This window comes from Ctenopharyngodon idella, chromosome 24, assembly GCF_019924925.1.
Source record: "Ctenopharyngodon idella isolate HZGC_01 chromosome 24, HZGC01, whole genome shotgun sequence".
Lineage (NCBI taxonomy): Eukaryota > Metazoa > Chordata > Actinopteri > Cypriniformes > Xenocyprididae > Ctenopharyngodon > Ctenopharyngodon idella.
The window spans coordinates 1631512-1658112 of record NC_067243.1 but is presented as its reverse complement, the minus strand read 5'-3'; the positions used below and the strand labels follow the sequence as shown (position 1 = coordinate 1658112).

Here is a 26601-nt window from a genome sequence, read left to right as displayed (position 1 = left end):
AAATCCAGTGTTGAATTGACCCTCGTTTGTGAAGCAGTCCGGCGTAAAATGACGGCATGTCAACAACACTCTACTACAACAACTCTTCCTCTTCTCTAAAGCAGCCCAACATGGCCCCGCCCCCTTTGTTGTGTGTTCTCAGGGGCGGGGTTTATGTAAATTAATTATGTCACTAACCCAGGAAGAAGCTTGTTGTAGTTCCTATCAGCTGTTTGTTGTAGTTTGTTGTACAGCGATTTCTGTAAAAGAAAATATCTCCCTTTGCACTGAACTTTGAGTGTCGTAACTTTGCAGATGTTGTTTGTGCTCAAACAGCAACATTACACACTAACTAAAGTTAAAAAAGTCAAATCATAATCAAACACACCTTTAAATGTGGTGTCGTCTGTGAACTTCAGGAGCTTGACAGAGGGGTCTTTAGAGGTGCAGTCATTGGTGTACAGGGAGAAGAGCAGTGGGGAGAGGACACAGCCCTGAGGGGCGCCGGTGCTGATGGAGCGGGTGCTGGATGAGAGTTTTCCCAGCCTCACTAGCTGCTGCCTGTCTGTCAGGAAGCTGGTGATCCACTGACAGATGGAGGTGGGTACAGAGAGCTGGGTCAGTTTATTCAGGAGGGTATCCGGGATTATGGTGTTGAAAGCCGAACTGAAGTCCACAAACAGGAACAGGAACAGGATTATGGGTGCAACAGTCTGTCAATGGCAGTCCCTTATGAAACTGAACCATTACTACAGTGACCATAGTTCAGCTGAGCCTATAGTATTTGTAGATTTCCATGGTTACCACTACAAATAAACATTTTAACCATGTGTAAACAAAAATATAATCTAATAAATTGCAATTAAGGCAAATTGAATGTTAAATTACCTTTCAAATATAATATGAAGTAGGTACCATTACCCATTGTACTCTTAGTAATTCAATAATTTAAGGACTTAAATTATTAATAATTTAATAGCTTAAATTCAGATGAGAGGTATCGTATCGATATCGGCGATTTTGGCCTTGAAAGTATCGTATCGAAAACAAAATAAGTGGTATCGCCCATCCCTAGTTTAGTGTCTAAAAACGCTCGTCAATGTCAAAATATTTGAGATATCCAATCAAATCGAAGGAGGCGGGATTTACTGTCCACAGAAACAGAGCAGCGCGGCACTTATTAATGCTTGAAGAATGCGAGCCGAGGTAAGATAAGCAGCTGAACATGACGAGACAATAACATACAGCAATATTTACAGACTGTTTACGATAAAACAAAGTACATTCATTCCAGAGATGCAACTACTTCTGGCCTTTTTGAATTTCATATTTTAATGCCATGTTATTCTCACACAATGAACAAAGAAACATTAACGTAGCCTATAGTTTTCAGCATGTCAGATAAGAGTGAATGTTTGTGTAGCCTGTCTGTTGTCAGGATTTCTAATTTCACAATCATCTGAAAATTATTCATAAAACTCAAAATATCATTCTTAAATTTACACTAAAACATGGTAATAGCCTATTTCATATTCAAGTAGCCTATGTCCCGTGTTAGGAAAGTATCTAAAATAAAAATATAGGCTAATTTGCTAATTAGTTCACATGCATTATTTTACACACTGGAGATCAAAAGTTTGAATTAAGACTTAATGTTTTTGAAAGAGGAAGGCTGAATTTATTTGATCAAAAATACAATTAAAAAAATATTATAAAATATTTATAAAATTTCAAATAGATGTTTTCTATGTGAATTTATTGTAAAATATAATTTATTCCTGTGATCAAAGCTGAGTTTTCAGCATCATTACTCCAGTCTTCAGTCATGTGATCCTTCAGAAATCATTCTAATATGATGTATTTTTTCATAAACATAAGAATTTTTACACTTTTTTCCACAACTGGACCTGTATTCCATAAAATGACCGAAGCCCCTGAAAGGACAAACACTAGAAATGCACCATAAAACATTCTGCACTATATTCTAAGACCAAACCAGAGCATTGTTATGGATGGTTTAATGGCAGGTATTGAACTTTAGTGATATTAAACTTCCTGTATGGAAAAGAGATTTGAATTTTTTTTTAAATTATTCACTATTTGCCATGTGCACCAGGAAAGACAAATTATAACGTAAAGAAGTATGCCAGTCATTCATTAATATTAATGATAAGCATTTCAATAATAATAATAATAATAATAATAATAATAATAATAATAAAAGCATTTATATTTCTGTACAAATAGCATTTATATTTTATGTTATTAAGTGGTGTAAAAACATTGGTGGGTTTTACGGTGAGGTGTGTTGTGGACCGTGTGATGGGCCGCTTTGTGCTGGAGAGTCCAGGGCCACTTTTTTGCCCCAGTCCGCCCCTGTTAATAACTATGATTGGGAATGTCATATATATTCATAACATTATAATGAGCAGACCAGTGGCGGAGGCAGAAAGTGGGTGGGCCAGAATAATTCGCATCATCCCATGTTTTTCAACTGCCTTAATTTGGGAGGGAAACTGGACCGTCCCTCAGTGGCGTCAATTCACTAAAAGTCAAGGTATGGCAAGTTCAAATTACGTTATTTAATCTAACAATATTACGTGACAATATCAATTCAAGTAAATCTAGAACGAGATAAGAACAAGACAAAACTGCAGTTACAACATTAACCAACAGCACCAATCGATTAAAAAAAATAATAACCTAAAATAAAAAAAAAATTATCACATATTTGGAAATAACCTGGCATGGTAACAGGCAGCTATATGGATAAATAAAAGTAACAAAAAAAGTCAGCTCTTGCCTTACGATTCTTTAAAAAAAAAAAAAAAAAAAAAAATCAATTCTGATTTGAAGCTTGTGACAAACGCGCACACATTAACCCGATCACTTTATTTAGTGTTCATGTGAACATACGTTCAGATTCATTGAATGAATTCACTCCGATTGAAACAAAAGATGTCTAAATATATCTAGTGTTGCCTACTAACTGCTTACTCGTAGCAAAACAGCTAAAAGTATTCCTCATATGTTGACATTATTTATTGTCTTGTCTTTTAATATAGTCTACTTCTACATGTTGAGACATGGTTTCTCAAGCCCCTGTACGAGCTGTGTTTGAGATGTTTGAGTTGGGAGAGGCTGTCAGAGGGGCCGTTCACATATCGCTTTCTCCGGTGCGTCCCACTTCTCGTACTTATGCACTATTCTATGACGTTTTTAAGTAGTGTGAGTAGTGCGTTCACACAGAAAATTCCAAAAAGAAAAAGTGCACTTTAAATACCCGAACGATGCACTAAATGAACGGAAAAAACGAAGTGTGGAATGTTGGACACTTCATGCACTCAACTGTTGCAGCTTTAATTACATTTCTGAGGAGGAGGGGGGGGATCAGACTCCGATGATTAATGACAAAATAAGCTTATAAAATTCATACACTACATGGATGAGTACATAGTGCATATGTACATAGTGTATAAGTGCATAGTGTGTCATTTGGGACGCAACTATAGTGTATAAAGTGCATGGTATAGTGCGTCATTTGGGACGTAACTTCTTTCCCAAGCGCTCGCGCTCCCAGGGCGTCTGTCATTGCTATGATGTCAACATTACAATTTAGAGAATGCAGTTAGCTAACGATGTAATAATTTAGGCAATTTAATTTACAATCACTGTTAGCAATTTAATTGAAGGTAGAAGCAATGAGCTCCTGGAAATAATGAATTACATATTAACAATAATTAGGATATATAGAAATTTGGGAATGTTCACGTTGATCCAGATGTTGCGTCATCTGAAGTCCTCGCAGGAGTTGGCGCCATCTCTTCAAAAGTGTTGGTCATCTGAGGTCTTCTTAAGAGGCTGGATCCAAACTGAAGCTGATGTACTCTCTAGTCACCTCAGGACAGGCGTCCCGAGATAAAACAGAAAAGCAAATGGAGAATAATTAGCGTAGCTGCTGTTCATAACATTAAGCAAAGATAGTCATGTGCAATTGATCTGATATGAGATGCATTATGTGAACGCTTGGCTAAAGAGATGCGTCTTTAATCTAGATTTAAACTGGGTGAGCGAGTCTGAGTCCCGAACATTATCAGGAAGGCTATTCCAGAGTTTAGGAGCCAAATGTGAAAACACTCTCCTTCTTTTAGTGGACTTAGCTATCCTAGGTACAACCAGAAGTCCAGAGTTTTGTGATCTTAAAGAGCGTGAAGGATTGTAGGGCGATAGAAGATCGGTTAAGTATGCAGGAGCAAAACCATTTAGAGCCTTATAGGTCATTAGCAGTACTTTATAATCGATACGGAACTTAATAGGTAACCAGTGAAGAGATGATAAAATTGGTGTTATATGATCATATTTTCTTGACCTGGTAAGAACTCTAGCAGCTGCATTTTGTACCAATTGTAGCTTGTTTATTGAGGAAGCAGGGCAACCAGCTAGTAATGCATTACAGTAATCTAGTCTAGACGTCATGAAAGCATGAACTAACTTTTCTGCATCAGAAACGGATAACATATTCCGTATCTTAGCAATGTTTCTGAGGTGGAAGAAGGCTGTTTTTGTAACATATGAAATATGATTTTCAAAGGACAAGTTGCTGTCTAATATAACACCCAGGTCTTTAACTGTCGAGGATGGAGTAACAGTACATCCTTCTAAATGCAGATTGTAGTCTGAGAGATTCTGTGTACAGGTTTTTGGCCCAATAAGTAATACTTCAGTCTTATCTGAATTTAATAGAAGAAAATTACTGGTCATCCAATGTTTTACTTCTTTAACACACTCTGTCAGATTGGATAATTTAGAGATTTCATCTGGTTGTGTTGAAATATATAACTGAGTATCATCGGCATAGCAGTGGAAACTAATTCCATGTCTTCTTATAATATCACCAAGTGGTAGCATGTATATTGAAAATAGCAGAGGGCCTAACACAGATCCTTGCGGCACTCCATAATTTACTATCGTTATCTTAGATTTTTCCCCATTTAAATAAACAAAATTGTGACGGTCTGATACAATGAAAAAACAATGAAATGTTTTGTTCTGGTGATGTCTGTTTATTTGTTAATCTAGCCACTGTACTAAACAAGAACCTTGGATTGTTTTGGTTATTTTCTATGAGTTTGCGGAGATGCTCTGCCCTGGCTGCTTTTAGAGTCTTTCTATAACGGGACGAGCTGTCTTTCCACGTGATTCTGAAGACCTCTAAACGAGTTTGTCTCCAATTGCGTTCTAGATTATGAGTTTCTCTCTTGATAGCGTGAGTAATACTGTTGTACCATGGTACAGTATTTTTCTCTCTAACCTTTTTTAATCTCATCGGTGCAACAGTATCTAATGTACTAGTGAAAGTGGTGCACATACTGCTAGTCATTTTCTCGAGATCATTTGTGTGTTTGGGTACAATGAGCAGCTGAGACAGATCAGGCAGGTTATTTGTGAATTTATCTGTAGTTGTCGGGAGAAGTGTTCTACCTAGTCGATATCGTGGCGCAATTTGACAAATATCAGCAGTATGCAGTACGCATGTTACAAGGTAATGATCAGTGATATCATCACTTTGCGGTAGAATTTCTATATCGGTAGGATTGATTCCATGTGATATAATTAAATCTAGTGTATGATTAAGACGGTGAGTGGGTCCAGTGATGTTCTGTTTGACCCCAAACGAGTTTAGTAAATCTGTAAACGCAGCCCCTAACGCATCATTTGTATTGTCTACATGAATGTTAAAATCTCCAACAATCAGCGCTTTATCAACGTTGACCAATCGGTCTGAGAGAAAGTCTGCAAACTCTTTTAGGAAATCAACATAAGGCCCTGGAGGTCTATAAACGGTAGCCAAAGCAAGAGATAGTAGTGACTTTTTACTTATATCTGAGAGTGTAACGTTTAGCACGAGAACTTCAAATGAATTAAACATGTAGTTTGTTTTCTGGGTAACATTAAGAATATCTCTATAGATTGTTGCAACGCCACCGCCACGGCCAACCGGACGGGACTTGTTTTTATAACAGTAGCCAGGTGGACAGGACTCATTAAGACCGAAATAATCATTTGGTTTAAGCCATGTTTCAGTAAGGCAAATTACATCAAGACTATTATCTGTGATCATTTCATTTATAATAACCGCCTTAGGTGTCAGCGATCTAATGTTTAGTAGCCTTAGCTTTAGAAATTGTTTTTGTTCAGTAATTTTGCGAGTTTTTGGTTTGATCACGATCAGATTTTTTCTAGATCCTTTATTTTTATAGTTGAACCTCACTATTCGGGGAATAGACACAGTTTCTATAGACTGTACGACACTCACATTTCTATCAATTAAGTGGGCAGAACACAGACTGTGATTTGAGGTTTGACTTACTAGTCATACGGTGCGAAGCGTCTTGGAGATGTTCTCCGACAGAAGATCAGCTCCGATTCTGCTGGGGTGCAGGCCATCAGCACGGAAGAGCCTAGGTCGCTCCCAGAAAAGATTCCAATTATTTATAAAGAGCAGCTTCTGTTCAGTACACCAAGACATTAACCATTCATTTAAAGCAAATAATCTACTGAACCTTTCATGTCCTCGTCGGTACGTCGGAAGCGGTCCGGACACGATGATCCTCGTCGCGGGCGATGTGGCTCGTACCGTCTCGATCAGGCTCCTGAAGTCCTGCTTCAGCACCTCCGTCTGCCGCAGCCTGGTGTCGTTCACCCCCACGTGCAGAACAACAGCTCCGATGCTCTCAGCGCCATTCAGGATCGCGGGAACCTGCGCAGAGACATCAAGAACACGAGCACCAGGAAAACAGTGACGCACCTTACCTTTAGCTGAGGTAGTGTGGATGTGACGAACGATAGAGTCACCGATGACTACGGCGTCGCGTTCCGCCTCGCGAAGAGGGGAGAAGCGGTTCCTCGTCGAGACCTCGAAAACCATTTGATCATTCAGTGTCTGTATTGTTTCTTACTTCAATGCTATTTCAAGTAATAATTTGTCCTATTGTTTGTAGTTTAATAACAAAGATAAAATAACAAAAATAACTAATCGTCCAGCCCTAGTTTCAGGTGTTGTTGTTGTTTTCCTGGATGTTCCTGATGTTCTGATTTAGGTTGATATAACTATATATTTTCGAGCAAAGAGTTTTTGGTATTTAAATACTGGCATAAAATGTTTTCATTTTTGTTTACATTGATGTTAAAATGACATTGTCAGATTTGTGACATTACTTTTTAAGTAATGCTAAAACACTTCTGGTCACTTTCAGAAGTTGTAGTGATAATTTCTTTTCCCAGATACAGTGTGGCCAAAATTATTAGAACAGTAAGATTTATTATTATTAAAAGAAGTCTCTTCTGCTCACCAAGACTTCATTTATTTGATCCAAAATACAGTAAAAACAGTAAAATTGTGAAATATTTACAATGTAAATCATCTGTTTTCTATGTGAATATATAGTAAAGTGTAATTTATTCCTGTGATCAAAGCTGAATTTTCAGCATCATTACTCCAGTCTTCAGTGTCACATGATCCTTCAGAAATCATTCTAATATGATGATTTGCTGCTCAAGAATTGTGTAGAATTCTTTTCAGAATTATTTGATGAATAGAATGTTCAAAAGAACAGCACTGATCTGAAATAGAAAGCTTCTGCAGCATTATAAATGTTTTTACTGTCACTTGTGATCAATTTAATGCAATCTTGCTGAATAAAAGTATTAATTTCTTTCATTTACTTCCACAAAAAAAAAAAAAAAAAAAAAAAAAAAAAAAATGAACAACTGATGATGGCATGGTTTGATGTCTGGTTGACCAATCAGCGGAAAGAGGCGTTTCATTCCCGCCCACATGTAGAGATCGAATATATTTAAACTGATTATTTGTTTCCAACCCCAGAAAGAAAAAATTAAAAATCAAGCCAATTTTATTTTATTTTTTTAAATAAAAAACGAAAAAGTGTGGTTCTCTCATTTTTCTGATTTCAATATTGAATCAATAAACGAATGACCGGAAGATACTCTGATTCCCAGCTCTCTTCGTTCCTGTGGTATGAACAGTAGAGCTCAGCTCTGGTGTCAGGTTCAGACATTCACACACAAAAACAAACTGTTCTACATTAAGATGAAACTGCAAATCTCTAGAAAGATATCTGCATCACAAACAAAAACAGTTAAAACTGAAAGCACTAAAGTTGAAACTACTGTATAAGATCTGGTGCACTATATGGTAGATGTCACATGTTGAATTTAATGTTTTGATCTTTGTATATTTGTGTGCTTTTACCCATTTCTGTTATTGTCTGTGGGTATGTCTCCTCAGCATCACTGTCTTCACTTTGCTCTGAATCAGTAAAGTCCAAGTTATCTGACAAAAAAAGCATCAAATGAGTTTACATTGCAAATGACACATAATGATCAATGAAATTTGATGAATATTACACCTGTGAAAGATCTGAAGGTCTGCATGTAAGGGATTATCCTGCATACCTTCGATTTCTGTTTCCTCTAGTGTTTTCCCCTGAAGATTTGCAAGGGAGCCTTTCTCCATTTCAAGTACCAGTTTTGATATCTTGGCTAACGGTGTTGTGGCCTCTGGAAGTCGATAGTGCTCTCAGAAAGTCAGCCCAGAAAGTCAGCAGCTTGGTCGAGCTCGTGATTTTTTAAGTTTAACACCTGAGCCAGAGTTGCCACATGCTTTCGCAGTTGTGTTGATCTGAGGAATTCAGGTTTTTTTTGCACCACACTCATTGGTGTAATTCCTCAGACAATCTTATCCTCGATATGGAGTCAAACAATTTGGTCTCCCAAAGGGGAATGAGTTTTCTTCTGGAACTCCACACTCTTTCCTTCACCTTATGAGGTGTGTTAAGGCATCAACCATATCTGGCGATAGCAACGCTGCAACTTTTGGCCCCCATTTACCCCTAATTTCCACCCGACTAAAACGTGCACAAAGTTTTTGTTCAAACTTTGTTAGGCCAGCAGCAACATCCGCATGGAGGGGAGCTGTGTCCCTTTCAAGGACGTTTTTTTCCTCCACGTCTTGGGTTGAACAGTATTACTTTAGCTAGAGCTGCTCTGCAAAGTTCCCCATAGGCTTGTGCTGATGGGGTCTTTTTCAAGTTCTCAGATGCTAAATCTGCCACCTTTTCAAGATGCTGCTGAAGACACTGAACATCCTCTGTGAAGGGGATGGTGGATGGTTTGTTAAAGTGTGCCTCACTCAAGGTAGCCAAAGCTGTGTGGGAAATAAGTTCAGCCCACTTCGTGCTGTACAGCTTTCTGAATGTCTGGGTTGACCTTATCCCCTCAGTGTCTTCTGCCATTAAAGCTCTGCAGTGTATAATGTTACAGATCTTTTGCAATGAGTGACCCAACTTGAGAGCAAGGCCTGGAGTCTGGTAGGAGTGATTTCATCATTAAACCCAGACACCTTCTTGACAGCTTGGATAAGCACCTTAAAATTGGCAGGTCTTACAGCATCCTCAAGAGTCTGTATTGAAAACTCTCGTCGCAGGATCAGGAGAAGTCTACCAACTTCCCAGAGCTTCTGTCGAATATAGTCATATTTAGTGGGATCCTGTCCATGTTTATTGAAAAATGACTGGGCCAGCTGAAGAGTGCAGAAGTCACTCCGGACAGCAGCAGAGATGTCATCATCTTTCATAACAGTCAACAGCTTCCAAACACCCAGTGATATCTGTTGACACGGGGCTGCGTTAGACATTGTTGCCAAAGACAAGACCCTAGTTCTTCCTGGCTCTGCCCGATCCTCCACTGGTTTGGAAAGGCAATTTCGAACATGTTGCCACAGATCTCTCCGAAGAAACATGGCAGGGCAATACATACAAGGCACATAATCTTCTGATTTATATTTTTCCTTTGGTTTGCGTCTGAGTTTTAACAACCCTGTCCCACTCGCTAAAACACCTGAACTGTGTTCATAGTTCCCTTTGTTCCTCAGTTTGTCCAGCATTGTTTTGCATTCTTTTGAGCATTTTGGCAGTGCCAAGACCCGAGCAACATCCACGTTTGTTTTTTCATGGATTTTTAAGTGACGTGTAAATTTTGACTGTGGTTTGCCACAAATGTAGCATTAATTCTTTTTGTTTACTGAAGAGGACACATTAGATGACTGTACACATGGATTTTCCCCAATTCTTGTGCTATCCTCTAAAGACTTTTCTTCAGTATTACCAGTCCTTTTTTCACTGTGGACATCTGATACTTGAACCGGATCTTTCAGCAGAGAGTGTTTACCTGTGAGGTCTTCTTGATGTTGTCTGCCATTTTGAATTTCTGCAGTTGATTCAATGCAGGACACATTTTGTTTGTTTGAGATTGGTTTAGGATGCTCAAGTTCTGAATAAACTGCGCTCTCTTCAGAACTGTCTAAAGAATCGGGTATATAGTCCTGATCTGACATGTCTTCACTGGAAAACTGTTCCTCAGAATTCTGGGAAAAAAAAAAAAAAAAAAAAAAAAACTAAAAAAGAAAAACTTCAGGAAGGGAAAGTTAACTCAAAAGGGAAAAATGTTTTACTCAATCCCTGGCCATCAAATATGCACATGCCCTTCTTCAAAAAAACCATATACATCTTTGATGGGTGAGAAAATAATCAATAAATCTTCATTTTTGGGTTAATCAATTCACTTAGAGAGAATTTGATAAAATACACTTACCGGTGTTCAGGGGTCAGGTTTGGGCTTCACATGTTTATCATAGCAAGTTTTATGCCAACAGCAGGAGCAAACTAGACAGAGGATAAAACAAACTTGTGGTCGTTTGATGTGATTCATTTATTTTTTCTTTAATAGCATTTAAACAATTAAGAAAGTTGCAAAGGAAAAAAAAGGAAAAAAAAGATAGTTTTAAAGAAAGTGATAGGTCTATAGAGGCAGAGTGTGTTACTGATGATATGACAGACACACAGATGACAAAAGAGAGAGGTAATGATGGAGAAAGTATGTGCGATAAAGACGGAAGAGAAAATGTTGAAGTAGCAGTGTTAGAGGTAGTGTAAATGAAATTATGATGGATGGACAGAATAAAATAAATAAAAATAAAGACTGAAAAATAAACGAGAGAATGTAACTAGAAAAACAGGAGGGAGAGAGTGACTCAAATATATTGAGGGTAAAAGAAAATGGTCCAGGTAAAGAAAAAAAAAAAAATCAAAATGTGATAAGTGGAATAACAGTGTATAATCAGTGTGAATGAAAGTGTAAGAAAGATGAGAAAAATAAGAAAAATTACTAAACAGATGAATTATTACAGCATAAAACAAAACTCAAGGCAGACATTGAGAAAGTGTGACACAGGCAGACAAATGGAGAGTCTTATATTAAAAAAAAGAAAGAAAATATATTTATATACTTATAAGAACAAAATACTGACCCTTACATCTACCCTTACCCTTGACAGGTTCGCTTCATGAGCATATTGTGGCTTGTTTAGTAGCTACTGTCGAGACACACACCAACACTATAGGAATGTAGCAGTCATTCCCGCTGTTAAATTATGTACCACATTCACACTAATTCAAGCGCGCTCTCTCTGTATCTCCCAGCGCTGTCTAACAGACCGTGTCGAGACACACAAACACTATATGACTGTTATAATGCAGCTAGAGCGGGAATCAACAGCTCGCCGGGACAGCGTTCTTGCACGGATAAGCGTGATTACACAACATTTTAAGATGAAGAGGTGCTCTCTGGTTTTAACTGCAGTAACTAATGTGCTCAATCACAGAATCAAACACTGCTGCATTTTATAAACACATTTCCCATTATGAAATATGATATTGTTTGGTTCGTTGGTCCGTTGGGACGGATTGCTTACACACCACAAGTTCCTAGGTTACACACACACACACCCCTCCTCTGATCCATCGTCTGCTTCACAGCTGACCAAACCACTGGACTGTCGTTCTGTCTCAGATATCACCTATGAAATATTTTTAAACATTTGTAAACACAGAAAAGCAGGAAATCATGTGTACTGCTTTATGAGAAATATGAGACAAATGTTAATAAAACATTCTTATAACTAACCATTTACTCGATGTAGAAATCAATATGTCTTTGACAATTAAAGGACATAAGAAATGGATGCATATTTCCAGTGGTAAACACATTACCTGTTGAGTGTCATAAAGTGTCAGCTGAGGATCAGGTGTACAGATCTTGTGGGAGAGAGAGAAAAGGAGTTTAGGGAACATTAATTGCAGAATAACAGATAATACAGGTGAATTCATAGATTAACAGTTAACATGTGTGAGAATGTACTCCAGCACACAGTCCTCACTGGTATGGCTTTTTGTGAGGACAGTATCTTGTCAGCATGAAAAGTCAAACTAAGCAACGAATGGAGATTCTGCATCATTTTGCCAAAACTTAAATGGTACATATTACTCCTCTTGCCGATACTGCTTATCGATCTGGTACTTTAACAGTATTCTTATCTGTTCTTTTTGTTGTTTTCATGAAGAAAAAAAATTAACACTGCTTCATATTCCAAAATGTAAAATAAAACATCTATAGCAAAAGAAACTGCAATGTTTGAACAAAATAAAGCATCTATTTGTAAATGCACCAGTGTGCATGCATTGTTTATAAGATACAATAAATACATGGAAAAAAGTACAAAGAAATGGACAAATACAATAAAACAAAGATTCAAATGAAATAAACAGTGCTTAATTTATTTTTCAGGAAGTCTATTAATATTACTGTTCATATAAATACAGCTTACTAGAGAAATCTAATAAGCAAATGTGAAATAACACTGCATTTTCACTTTTAAACGGATAGATCAACCCTTATATAACACTGAAGTTAAGACAAATAAAGTTCCTGCTGAGTGTCATTAAGGCTTGATGAGGATCACCAAACCATAAGACTGTTCTGTCTCAGAAGTCACCTGTGTGGATTCAAAATGAACTACTTTAACTTCTCCACATCAATGACATACTCTATAGGTAAACGGTGTTTAGATTAGTATAAATAGATTAAAGCTTTTAGAGTACAATAGGCACTTTCAAACTCAAACATCGCTTAAAATCACAAAGAGCAATCATTTAGAGTAGCATTAATATCTTTAGGTTTACATAATATTTCCATTTGCAACATGGTTGTTTGGAGTTTAACCTATGTTTTATGATAACAGTGTTTTAAAACCTCTGACTATACTGGGAACATTCAAAACCACTCCATATGTTGAAGATTAATTTGCTCAGAAAACTATGCAGGTAAAAAAATCATTTCTGTAAATACCTTGCTTCTCCATGGCCAATCCCCATAGTTATCCCTTATCTCCTCCCCGGGACTGATGTCCTTTACTGCGAATGAGCAGAGATGGGGCTTCCGGTCCACAGTGATCGTTCTCATTTTACTGTTGGGGTTCTTGTGGTCATCATTCACAAGTCTGCCCAAAGAATCATCATCTCTGGCAGCATCAATCCTGAAACAGCAAGAACACAACACTAACTGCATGCTGTAATAACACTGACTGAATCTCAGAAGTCATCGCAGGTTTCACTGAATAATTACATCATGTTTCCGGCCAGTCTTCATCCTAGTTCATCATTACTGCTACTGGAATAGAGTCAGAAAAAGCTGACTTTGTATCTCTGGTTGACCTGCAGCTTTGTACATTTTCCAAGACATTGTAAATGAGGTACTGTAATATACTTACCGTATTATAGCGCAATTCAAAGAAAAATACTTCAAGTGCACGATGATAAACTCTGTGCCTTCTTTCATATTGTTGTTTATTAAGGACTTCTCCTCTGTATTCAACAAGGAAGTCTCCTTTTTGGAAGTGGCAACAACTGAACACTCCTCGACCTATCAAAGGACACGTTAGTCAGGAAAAGGGGCGAATTAAAACAATACTTAAACATGGGCCTGTGTTACCTTTAAATGCATTTATATATTTTATTATCTTTAAGGATGGATGAAAATATGCTGCTTCTTTGGGTTTCAGTTTGGTCCTCCGGGACGCTGTAGCTGCCGTCTCCTGCAAAGGCCACATGATGTTTTTAATCACTTTACAACATGACTTTTAGATTTCACCGACCTAATCAACTGTTTTACACCTTTATTTGTTATAACAGTAAAATTATTAACAATAACGATTATTATTATGTACATAACAGGATGTAATACCAGGAAGTATCACTAGTTAAACAGTAAAAACATGGACCTTGTGTGTGTTTTAATCATGCTGCTTTCCTCTTTCTCAAACACACTGCAGCTGTCACTAAATTGATCAATTTTACTAACATACACACACTCTACAGACACCTACGCAACATTACTAACAGCAAACTAAAAAGGGTAATTAAAGCTTAAACTAGGACTAGTTAGTCACAAATAATGAGCATGCTTCGGGCTGCTGAATAATCGTCAGGCCTGAATTGCACAGGGACTGGATTATTGTGAGCCACAGACACACACACCACATAACGAGCATCAACTATACTGATTCACACGCCAACCTCATTAACGTTACCATCATTACACTGCCCACATGTTGACGGCAATAACGTGATTAACCAGTTTAATAATAAATTAAATCTTCACGCGTTGTGAATAATACAGACACGTGTCACCAAAGCTAACTTATAACTGCTAATGCAAATTCATTTGATAATCGTCAAATGAACTGTAGAGTATTTCAAACTACTACCAACGTAATATAAAATTAATATTAAACCCGTTTTTAGACTTGAAGTGTAGCTGGTGTAATTTGATCTCAGTTCTCACCTGATGTTTGTTCACCTGGATGATCCGCGCGTGTCTGTCTCAGCAACAGGGAGTGGCGCGAAGAACAGATCATCAAAGAAGGCGTGGTGTTGTGTGATTATTCCTTTTTATTCGATTTATTTTAGTTTTTATTGTTGTTGTTGTTATTTTTTCAGGCAGTGTTATTTGTTATGTGGCAATTAGATTAACACACAGTGGTTTGACAAAACCCGAAATTATGAGGACTTCTCGCGATCAGCCAATCAAAAGCCTCGATTCCATACACGTGTGAATATGCATGAGGAGGTGCAGTACCATTGACCCGCCTACAGGGGCGCTGTCTCGATGCACAGCTGACACACAGAATCAGATCATTGTGAGCTATGGGGACATGAGCTGAAATGTTGGTTTTGAGCTCCCCCTAGCGATAGAAGCACTTCTACATTGTCTGAATTATGAGGACACCGACCCTGTCCTCATAATACAAAATGTCCCTCTAGTGTGGCGTGTGTTCATAACAATGTCCTCATAAACCACAAAAACCAACACACACACACACACACACACACACTCACAAACACACACACACACTCTCTCACACACACACACACACACACACACACACACTCACAAACACACACACACACTCTCTCACACACACACTAACACACACACACACACACACACACACACAGGCTTGAATTTAATTCAGCAGCATTTATCCTGAATTACAAATGACATAAATATATGAATGTAAATGATCTTTCAGGTCCAAGTATCAAGACACTCCCTTTGAAGATGAGATTGAACACTGTATGAATTTAAATGAATGTATGAAATGTTTGAATATCAATCTCAGTCAGATCAACTTCATCATGTTCCTCTAGGGGGCAGTAACACACACTCTTTAGGAGGCTTTGAGAGATTTCTCACAATAGTTGAGTTTCAGGAACATCTTCAGCATCACTTTTGACTCTTAAACCAACATCAGAACATCTTCTTCTCAATGCCACTGTGATCTTGAGCTTGGCTGGAGTTTAAAAGATTCTTATATTTATCTTAGTGATATCAGTGACGGTTCATAAGAGCTTATTCAGATTTGATTGACAACTGATGAACTCCATCAATCCTGATATTGAACTGAATGAACATTGAACTGAGCTGAATAATGACAGTTTCTTTCTGTAGAGCTGCTCACAGTGTGTGTGTGTGTGTGTGTGTGTGTGTGTGTGTGTGTGTGTGGGTGTGAGAGAGAGAGAGTGTGTGTGTGTGTGTGTGTGTGTGTGTGTGTGTGTGTGTGAGTGTGTGTGAGAGAGAGTGTGTGTGTGTGTGAGAGAGAGAGTGTGTGTGTGTGTGTGTGAGTGTGTGTGTGTGTGAGTGTGTGTGTGTGTATGTGTGTGTTCACCAGACTGCTTTAAAGTGAACACAATCAGATTAATGTTTTTTCTTCCTCTTGTTGTTTGTAGACGGTCTCTATCTGGGCTAAGCGCTAGCGCTACATGTTTCTACACATTAAAGAGGATTAAAACTCATAAACGGTGACAGTGTTCAGTTCTACAGTATAATACTTTGCAGATAAGACCATTATAATTATATATTAAGATGAGATTCTGTGAGAGAGGAGAAGATCCTAAATCAAGTTCAGATCTGAGACAAATCCTACATGAACTCGTCAGATCTGAACTCGAGATTCTGTAATAGATCCAGACCAGAGCAAAGCATGCTGGGAACTAAACATACACTGCCCAGTTTCAGTTCAACACAAATATGAGGACCAAACCTGCAAAAACAATAAATAAATGCATAAATAAATATATGAAGAAATGTAAAAAAAGAAAAATAAATGAGTATTTATACCTTTAAATACATGTGGAAATAAATAAAAGTGGAAATAAATAAATGAAAAAATAAATACAATTAATAAATGGAAATGAAGGTATAAATACTCATTTATTTTTATTTTTTCACATTTCACATTTATGTTTATTTAATCATTTATTTATGTATTTTTGTTTTTTTACATTTCTTCATATATTTATTTATGTATTTATTTATTGTTTTTGCAGGTTTGGTCCTCCACACACAAATGATGAAGTGAACTTCAGTTTGACATGTTTAAGTGGATTTACTCAATTAAATCAGGACAGAATGTCAGTAATTGTGTGGTTTTAACTCATTTTAATGAAGTTCATTTAACAAGCAGCAGAAATCATGTTTACAGTGTAGATTAAAAGATGGACAGATTGATGATTCCTGATTGTGATGTGTTTTATCTCCATCAGGTTCCCATCGGATCACTCTGGATCTGAACACAGTGAATAAACGCCTCCGTCTGTCTGAGAGCAACACAGTGATTACACGCACTGACACACCGCAGTCGTATCCTGATCATCCAGACAGATTTGATTATCATCCACAGGTGTTGTGTAGAGAGAGTGTGTGTGATCGACGCTGTTACTGGGAGATTGAGTGGAGTGGAGGTTATGTGGATATATCAGTGTCATATAAGAGCATCAGCAGGAAGGGATGGAGTAATGAGTGTGTGTTTGGACGTAATGCTCAGTCCTGGAGTTTGATCTGCTATCCTGACAGATACTCATTCTGGCACAATAACATAGAGACTCGTCTCCCTGTAGAGCCCATCATCAGCAGTAGAGTAGGAGTGAATGATGATGATGATCACTATAGAGTAGGAGTGTATGTGGATCACAGTGCAGGAACTCTGTCCTTCTACAGCGTCTCTGGAGACACAATGATCCTCATCCACACAGTCCAGACCACATTCACTCAACCGCTCTATCCTGGGTTTAGGGTTCATTATGGATCATCAGTGAAACTGTGTTGATGAATCAGAACAGACTGACGAGAGATTCTACCCATAATGCTTTGAGCTCATGATGAATCAGTGACAGTGAGATTATTACATTAATACTGAAATACCATGACACAATAAATGTGTGTGTGTGTGTGTGTGAGTGTGTGCGTGTGTGAGAGAGTGTGTGAGTGAGTGTGTGTGTGTGTGTGTGTGTGTGTGAGAGAGTGTGTGTGTGAGAGAGTGTGTGTGTGAGAGAGTGTGTGTGAGTGTGTGTGAGAGAGTGTGTGTGAGTGTGAGTGTGTCTGTGTGTGTGTGTGTGAGTGTGAGTGTGAGTGTGTGTGTGTCTGTGTGTGTTAATGACTCAAAATCACATGATGAAATAAATGTTGAAATATTGTAGTAAATGTTGAACTGCAGTGTACATGTATATTGTGTTATGTGTCGTTATGAGGAGCAGGAGTGACACTTAAAGATTTAGATCCACTAACCCACTGAAAAATAACATCAACAATCAATTTATCAATTTAATCATTCAAACATAATTTTTAAATAAATACACACATTTAAAACTGTTTATTTGATTCATGTTTTAAAAAGTAGATTAACAGAACAATAAAATGTACATTAATAAATCATTTTAAATCATTTTTTAAAAAGCATTTGCCAATTGCTTTTCTTTATCCATTTGTCAGTCGAGTTAAAATGCCATTGGTCAGGACACACGTGGAGCAACCAATCAACTTTCACCTCAGTTTGAAGAGCCAATCCTCTGTCAGTTGTAAATGTAACACGCGCTGTCATTGGACAGTGAGAACAACTATTCGTCAGAGCCGTTAAATGTGAGAGTTGCGACACTCCGCCTACTTCTCTACTATATAGTAGGAGAAAAGCTGTGGAAGTTTTTTCCTAACAAAATTAAAATGAAAATTCAAATGCTTTAAAAGATCAAATAATAAATCAAAGTTTCAAAACAGCTGCTCAAATGATAAATCAAATTCTCAAATGCAATTTCATTTCCTCATTCAGGGAAGCAGGAACTGTATCAATAATCAAATTAAAACTCATTTGATTTTTAATTTTCATTAAATCTATAATTCAGTGCTCAAATGGTAAATCAAATGCAACTGTCAATCAAGTAGCGTGGGCGGAGCTTTGAGGCGGAAGAGATGAAGATATGTGACGATGAGCAGCACTGCGGCTTTTCACGGTGTAATTTCAGATCTGCGTGCCCTCTCCAAGATGTGTTCTTGGGAAGATTTAATGACAATGTTGTGGAGTCAACAGTGGAATATCTCCTTGAGAGAATGGGGGAAATATCGCCCCCTACAGACACCGAGGTCAACAGCGTTGCGACTGCAAACCTGCAGGAGGTACTGAGGCAACTGCAGGTCAAAGAGTCAGAAGAAAGCCATTGCCAGAGAGACCGACTCAAAATATTCCAGCAGAGACCATCGAGACGTCTTTAATGAGAGGTGTAAAGGCTGCGGAAAGATTGTTTGGCGTTTCGGAGAGGACCATACGTCGTTGAAAGCGTGAATATGGAATAAGGTAAGTCACATATGGGCCATTCTGAGCGTTATCAATTATCACTCGTTTGCAGGGGATGCTGCCAAACTGTAGTTATGGGAGAAATGAAGCTTTTCTAAACTCAGAATCAGTTGATCCTTAATCCGATTCACCAAATGATTCACTAAAGCAGGGATTCCCAAAGTGTGGTACGCGAGCTGCCACCAGGGGGTGCGCGAGAGGAAAAATGTAATGGCGGTCTGTTTTTTTTAAGAGGGATTTTTCCATACAATAAAACATGATCAGTAAACATTTCCTTTGTAATCGCTTTTATTTTAAATAAAAAACTATAATTTATTAGTTTTTGATAGAAACGTAGAAGAAGACAGCTGCTGCTCTTCTTTTATGCACTGCGGGCTATATGCGTGTCAACTCGTTTCATTCATTTCATATATATATTATAAATATGCTTAACTGGCTGAAATCAGGGAAACTGTCAAGTGGGACATCTTATCTATTTCGGAGCTTATTCTCTTTAATGTTGTGGATCGTTTGTAACTTCATTGCAATTTAATTCAATGTACTGTCGTTCTAATTTCCATAACCGCTGTGTTATGATGATGATGATGATGATGATGATGCTAGCTCCACGGTCATTTAATAGGCCTAATGCTGCAATGTTTCTTTTACGCGGCTGAAAATAACCGTGCTTTCTGTTACTGAGCCTGTGTCTGTCACTCGTCCTCTTAAAAGTGAAGCTTGTGCGTAGCTTTGTTGCATTATATTGAAACTTTGTTGATGTTGTTATTGTCATGGGTGTTCTGGTTATTTGCGCATGATTAAACATGAGTCTTTATATGGCGATAAAACAAAGCTTTGTTGCGTTTTTTTTTTTTTTTTGAAGTGGGGATTAGGGGTGCGCCAACCCGGTTGGGACATAGAAGGGGGTGCGCAGGAAAAAAGTTTGGGAACCGCTGCACTAAAGCTCTTGAATCACCGTACGCTAGTGACACCTGCTGGTCAAACATTATAAATGCAGCGTAAACAAGGGCTTTTTATAAACGTGTTACAATACAAACGTTTGTAATGAAAGTGTAAATGTATCATCAACAACAAGAACACTGTACGTCTGATGAGAGTTTTTCTGTCAGAAAAGCTCTGCGCAGTTTGGTGTGAATTAAAGCCCTTCAGTTAGTCTGTAACACTTTACAATAAGGTTCATTAATTAAACATTAGTTAATGTATTAACTAACATGAACTGACCATGAGCGATACATTTGTTACTGTATTTACTAATCTTTATTAATGTTAATGAAAATACAGCAGTTCATTGTTTGTTCATGTTACATTAACTAATGTTAACAAGATTTTAATAATGTATTAGTAAATGTTGAAATTAACATTACGATTAAAGAGAACATTACGACATAAAGATTAATAAATGCTGTATAAGCTTAGTTCATTATTAGTTCATGTTACCTAATGTCGTTAACTGATGTTAACTAATGAAGCTCATTGTAAAGTGTCACCAGTTAGTCTTCATCTTTGTATCCAAACAGGTTTCTGTTTCTAGCTCTTCAAGGCCGGTTTCACAGACAGGGCACAGCTTCAGCCAGAACTAAGATATTTAAGCAGCTTTAATAAAAATGCCTCAGAAAAAACATTACTGGTGTGTATCTTGAGACAAAACAGTGGCACTGACATATTTCAAGATATTTTCAGTTAAGACAACTCAAATTAGCATTTTAGTCTGGGACGAATGTAGGAAATGTCTATGAAAGCAGGGGTTAATTTACTGTAGTAGAGGCACTAGAAGTTAAAGGGGGTGTAATGCTATTTCATGCATTCTGACTTACTGACACTGTTGAAGAGCTGCATTCTCACGCTAAACATGGACAAAGTTTCAAAACACAAGCTAGACAGTTACTACTTCCGGTTGTGGACAAGTCTCACTGTTTTTTGTATGGCCCTTTATCACGTAATAAAGGACGTAATTCCTTGTATAGGCTCTTCTCTCTGATAGGCGTGCGCACACACATCACCCAGAGCAAGAGCCGCCCATCAACACGCTTCGTTCGGGACACGGAAGCCGAGAAATTTTTCAACAATGTCTGTGTCCCAATTCAGGGGCTGCACCCTTTGAAGGCCGCGTCATTTAAGAAAAATAACCGTTAGAAAGAAATGACAGTATTTTACACCTCACAATGAATATCAGTCAATTTTATCACGGTTACTTTTCTTAAATAAGACATCCTTGATGACGTATGCAGCCTTCAAATGAGACCTCCGGAGGACGCAGCCTCTGAAATGAGACGCAGCTCACTTTATAATTTTATAATGCATCTGTATTTTATAAATATGATAAAACTAAAGGCTTTTCTGAGATATGAAGGATGCACTGCTGCTCTATAGGTACTCAAGATTAACATGAGATTGGCAGATGAACTCGCCATAAAACTTGCTTACTTGAAATTGTTCTTACTAAATGAATTTGGATCTAGTTCCTGTCTTTGTGATGAATTGTTTTTCTTTTAATTGCCATACCATTGTTTGCCCATTACTGCAGAGAGTCTGACCTACACACAGACATATCACATGATGATCTGGACAGAACTGTAGCAGAAATCCAGAACCTCGAGCCCAACTCTGGCTACCGTATGATGCATGGACACTTGAGCTCAAGAGGTGTTAAACTTGTTCATCTTAATGTAAAATACTAATTATTGCATTAATTGGCCACACTTCTACAGTAGACACCATTGAATAAAGTAACTCCTGAAACTGGCAGATTTGATCTTCAGTAGTCAGAGATACAGGTAAGATTAAGAATGGTTTCAGTTCATTTTTCACTTTTGTTATATTAGTTGAAAGAGTGTGCGAGTCCCTACGGAGAGTGGATCCACAGGGAGCACAGCTATGAGCCTCGTCTCTACACACATTGAGGCGTCGACAGTTTTCTGTTCCAGCACCTAATGCCATGTAACGTACAGATGGGAACCACAAACTTATTAGGTATGTTTTTAAGCTTTGAAGGATTAGTTCACTTCAGAATTAAAATTTCCTGATAATTTACTCACCCCCATGTGACCAAAGATGTTCATGCCTTTCTTATGTAATTCGTGAAGTTGTGGTTGCTAGCGCTAGATGGACATTTGTGGTGAAATATTTATTTTTTTGAAAATGTCCGATGGTTTCTCTAGATAAGACTCTTATTCCTCGTCTGGGATCATGTAGAGCTCTTTGAAGCTGCACTGAAACTGACATTTGGACCTTCAACCCGTTGAACCCCAGTGAAGTCCACTATATTGAGAAAAATCCTGGAATGTTCATTTCTTTTCCACTGAAGAAAGAAAGACATGAACATCTTGGATGACATGGGGGTGAGTAAATTATCAGGAAACTTTAATTCTGAAATGAACTAATCCTTTAAAGTGAAAGATAGTTTAAAAATGTAAATTCTGTCATACTTTACTTAGCCTAAAGTACATTATCACAGCACCACCTGACACAAGAAGTGGGAGCCGCTTAGAGCAAAGAGAAATTTTAAAACGACATTTATCATTTTGAGTGACAACGCAAGACAGAAAACCATTTCAACTTTTTTGTTGTTGTTGTATTTTTTAATGTAACCATGTGACTGACCACATGCGCAGCGCTTTCCCATGTTCATAGGAACACAGAACTAACACCGTAAATAAAAACCCAATTTAATTGCACGAGATTTATCAATGAGGTGCCAGATGTCCACGTGAGAAACAATTACTGTCCGAATCGTGACAGAATTTACCTTTGAGTTTATAATCAATGAACAAAATGTCAGCAAACTAACTGTTCTGCCAACAGAAAATCTTTGCACAGGTGGAGGATAGTGGTCCATGGAGGAATAGATGGCTTCAGCAGGATGATTGTGTTCCTAAAGCTGCTACAGAAAACAGTGCTTCTGTTGTGCTGCAGTTTCATTGAAGCTGTGAACCGCTTTGGATTCTCCTCCAGAGTGCGATCCGATAAGGGCCGGGAGAATGTTGACGTGGCCTACTTCATGGTGTCCAATCGAGGGGAAAACCCACACTCCCACATCACACGGCGCAGGGTCCATAACCAAAGGTTTTTTTCCTTTTATCATTACTCAAAGTCATATGCCATTACGTGATTAAATCTCAGCATCTGAAGTTAAGACTCTGGGGGGTTTTTAGACTGTAAAGAAATGCATATGTGGATTGAAAATATTCTATAATTTCTGCATGTTTTGGAAGAAATGCTGCATTAAAAAAATGCAGGTGTGCCAATGATCTACATTATCACAATACATCAGGCCTGTTGTCTAAGGAGGAAGCATTTATGTTATAATTACAGGATCGAGAGACTGTGGAGGGATGTTTCCCAGCATGTTCTGGACCTGTTCTCCTGTCTCTTCCTTGATCTGGAGGCAGATGGCACATTAAATCCTGACAATGAGCTGCATCTTTTTGCTCTGCATTGGACCTATCTGCCACAGCTTCACAGGCATCTTGGGTTTTTCCAGGAGGGAATAATCATCAAATCAGAACAGCAGGCCATCAGTCTCCACTGCAACTCTGGACAAGCTTCCAACATATTCAAGATCCACACCGGGTGCTTTCAAATTAAGTTAGTTACCTGATAATCAACATTTTAGTGGATGACAGACAAGAAACTGAATTACAAAAAAATATTAAAGAAATAGTTGCAAGTTGCAAGTCTAAACTTGCCCTTACACAAAATAAGGCACAATAAATGTCTTAAATTGGAGCATAAAGTCTTAAATTCATAAAGACATGACATTAAAAGTTGCAAAAAAAACTTTGTATTGGAAACAAGACAAATATTAAATTTCTGAACATCTTTGAATAAAAGTGCATGGTAACACTTTACAATAAGGTTCATTAGTTAACTACATTAGTTAACATGAACTAATCATGAACTGCAATTAATGTTAATTTCAACATTTACTAATACATTATTAAAATCTTGTTAGCATTAGTTAATGCTCTGTGAACAAACAATGAACTCTTTTCATTAACTTTAACAAAGATTAGTAAATACAGTAACAAATGTATCACTCATGGTCAGTTCATGTTAGTTAATTAACTAATGTTTAACTAATGAACCTTATTGTAAAGTGTTACCAAAAACATTCACTTGTGGTGCAGTATGACAATATACAGTCATGGTTTCTGAGAAATGTATAGAAATTATGCGAGTTTAAAACATGAACAAATGTCAATAGGGTATGAACTTGTTTCCCCTTTAAATTATTTTTGAGCCCATCTGGCATACGATTGTTCTTGTATTAAATATAAATGCTTTTCATTTTGAAATTTCCAAACCTGTATGAGTTTCTTTCTTCTGTTAAACACAAAAGAAGAGATTTTGAAGGATGTTGTAACCAGACAGGTAGAAACTGACTTCCATAGCAGGAAAAATACTGTGGAAGTTGATGTCTGCCATCAGCTGTCTGGATACCAACATTCTTCATAACATCTTTTGTGTTCAACAGAAGAAAGAAACTCGTACAGGACTGCAACAACATAAGGGTGAGTAAATGATGACACAATCTTCATTTTTGGGTGAACTATCCCGTCAAGCTACTTTTTTTGTAAAATAAATTGAAAATTAATGGAGATTTGCTGAAGTAGGATTATTATAATTAATTAAATATAGAACCATTTCATTTTACATAAGTGTTATATAAATAAATACAGGTGCTGGTCATATAATTAGAATATCATCAAAAAGTTCATTTTTTTATTATAAATTATTTTTAAAAATGAAACTTTCATATATTCTAGATTCCCCACATGTAAAGTAAAACATTTCAAAAGTTTTTTTTTTACATTTTGATGATTAGAGCGTACAGCTCATGAAAGTCCAAAATCCAGTATTTCAAAATATTAGAATATTTCCTAAGATCAATCAAAAAATGGATTTGCAAAACAGAAAAGTTCAAGTTCTTTAAAGTATGTTCTTTTGTGCACTCAATACTTGATCGGCAGGACATATTACAGCAAATGACTTGCTCCTAGCACAAATTACTGCATCAGTGAAGTGTGGCATGGAAGTGATCAGCCTGTGGCACTGCTGAGGCACTATTGAGCCTTCAGATCATCTGTATATTGTTGGATCAACTGTTTCTCATCTTTCTCTTGAAAATATCCCATAGATTTAGGTCAGGCATATTGGCTGGCCAATAAAGCACAGTAATATCATGGTCAGCAAACCACTTGGAAGTGGTTTTTGCACTGTGGGCAGATGCTAAAGTCCTGCTGGAAAAGGAAATCAGCATCTCCATAAAGCTTGTCAGCAGATGGAAGCATAAAGTGCTCCAAAATCTCCTGGAAGATGGCTGCATTGACTTTGCACTTGATAAAACACAATGGACCAACACCAGCAGACGTCACAGCCCCCCCAAATCATTACTGACTTCAGAAACTTCACACTAGACTTCAAGCAGCTTGGATTCTGTGCCTCTCCGGTCTTCCTTCAGACTCTGGGACCATGATTTCAACATGAAATGCAAAATTTACTTTTATCTGAAAAGAGGATTTTCGACCACTGTTCACTGTCCAGTTCTTTTTCTCCTTAGCCCAGGTAAGATGCTTCTGACATTGTTTCTGTTTCAGAAGTGGCTTGGTAGTCCTTTTCCTGAAGATGTCTGAGTGTGGTGACTCTTGATGCGCTGACTCCGGCTTGATTCTACTCATTGTGAAGCTCTCCCAAGTGTTTGAATCGGCTTTACTTGACAGTATTCTCAAGCTTGCGGTCATCCCTGTTGCTTGTGCACCTTTGCCTACCCAATTTCTTCCTTCCAGTCAACTTTGCATTTAATATGCTTTGATACATCACTCTGTAAACAGCCACCCCATTCAGTAATGACCTTCTGTGACTTACTCTCTTTGTGGAGGGTGTCAATGATTGTCTCCTGGACCATTGCCAAGTCAGCAGTCTTCCCCATTAGTGTGGTTTCAAAGAACAAGAGATACCCGGAATTTATACTGTAGGGATGGTCATATAATGAAACTCAGATGTAAATATTCTAATATTTTGAGATACTGGATTTTGGACTTTCATGAGCTGTACGCTCTAATCAACAAATTAAAAAAAAAAACTTTTGAAATGTTTTACTTTACATGTAGGGAATCTAGAATATATGAAAGTTTCATTTTTTAAAATAATTTACAATAAAAAAATGAACTTTTTCACGATATTCTAATTATATGACCAGCACCTGTATACAAAAAGAGAAATAGCTGAAAATCATAGTATCACAATGATAATTAATAACAATAACACTGACTGAAAATTGTATTTTCAAACTTTGAATTATAACTCATTGTGACTGTGTAGACATTTACATTTAGAGAACCTGTTGACATTGTGTTCCCATTAATATACTCCAGGTGGATGACTACTATGGTGTGGACTGGGAAGGACCACACTCCTGTGAGGAAGAGGGTGTGAAGATCCGCGAGGTTCAACTACCACGAGAACTTACCCATGAGGAAACTGCAACCTTGCCTCGTCCTGATGTTCCCTTCTTAAATGCTGTT

The 26601-nt window shown here is 37.6% G+C and overlaps 1 protein-coding gene and 1 long non-coding RNA gene across 15 annotated transcripts in view; both read left to right on the top strand.

Annotated features, from left to right (window-relative positions):
* LOC127507398 (NACHT, LRR and PYD domains-containing protein 12-like) overlaps window positions 1–18186 on the top strand; it is a 94659-nt gene extending 76473 nt beyond the window's left edge. For 12 of the 14 annotated variants that reach the window (XM_051884475.1, XM_051884472.1, XM_051884474.1 and 9 more), the window contains one exon: window positions 16998–18186. In XM_051884475.1, the coding sequence (XP_051740435.1) occupies window positions 16998–17560 (563 nt within the window). In that variant the 3' untranslated portion in view covers window positions 17561–18186. The other 2 variants (XR_007928339.1, XM_051884483.1) reach the window with 2 other exon arrangements.
* A 3052-nt stretch (window positions 18187–21238) lies between these two features.
* On the top strand, window positions 21239–23736 carry LOC127507365 (uncharacterized). The gene is made up of 4 exons (XR_007928330.1): window positions 21239–21721; window positions 21901–22048; window positions 22880–23140; window positions 23390–23736. It is a non-coding gene; the product is annotated as an uncharacterized LOC127507365 (long non-coding RNA).
* Window positions 23737–26601: the final 2865 nt, after the last annotated feature.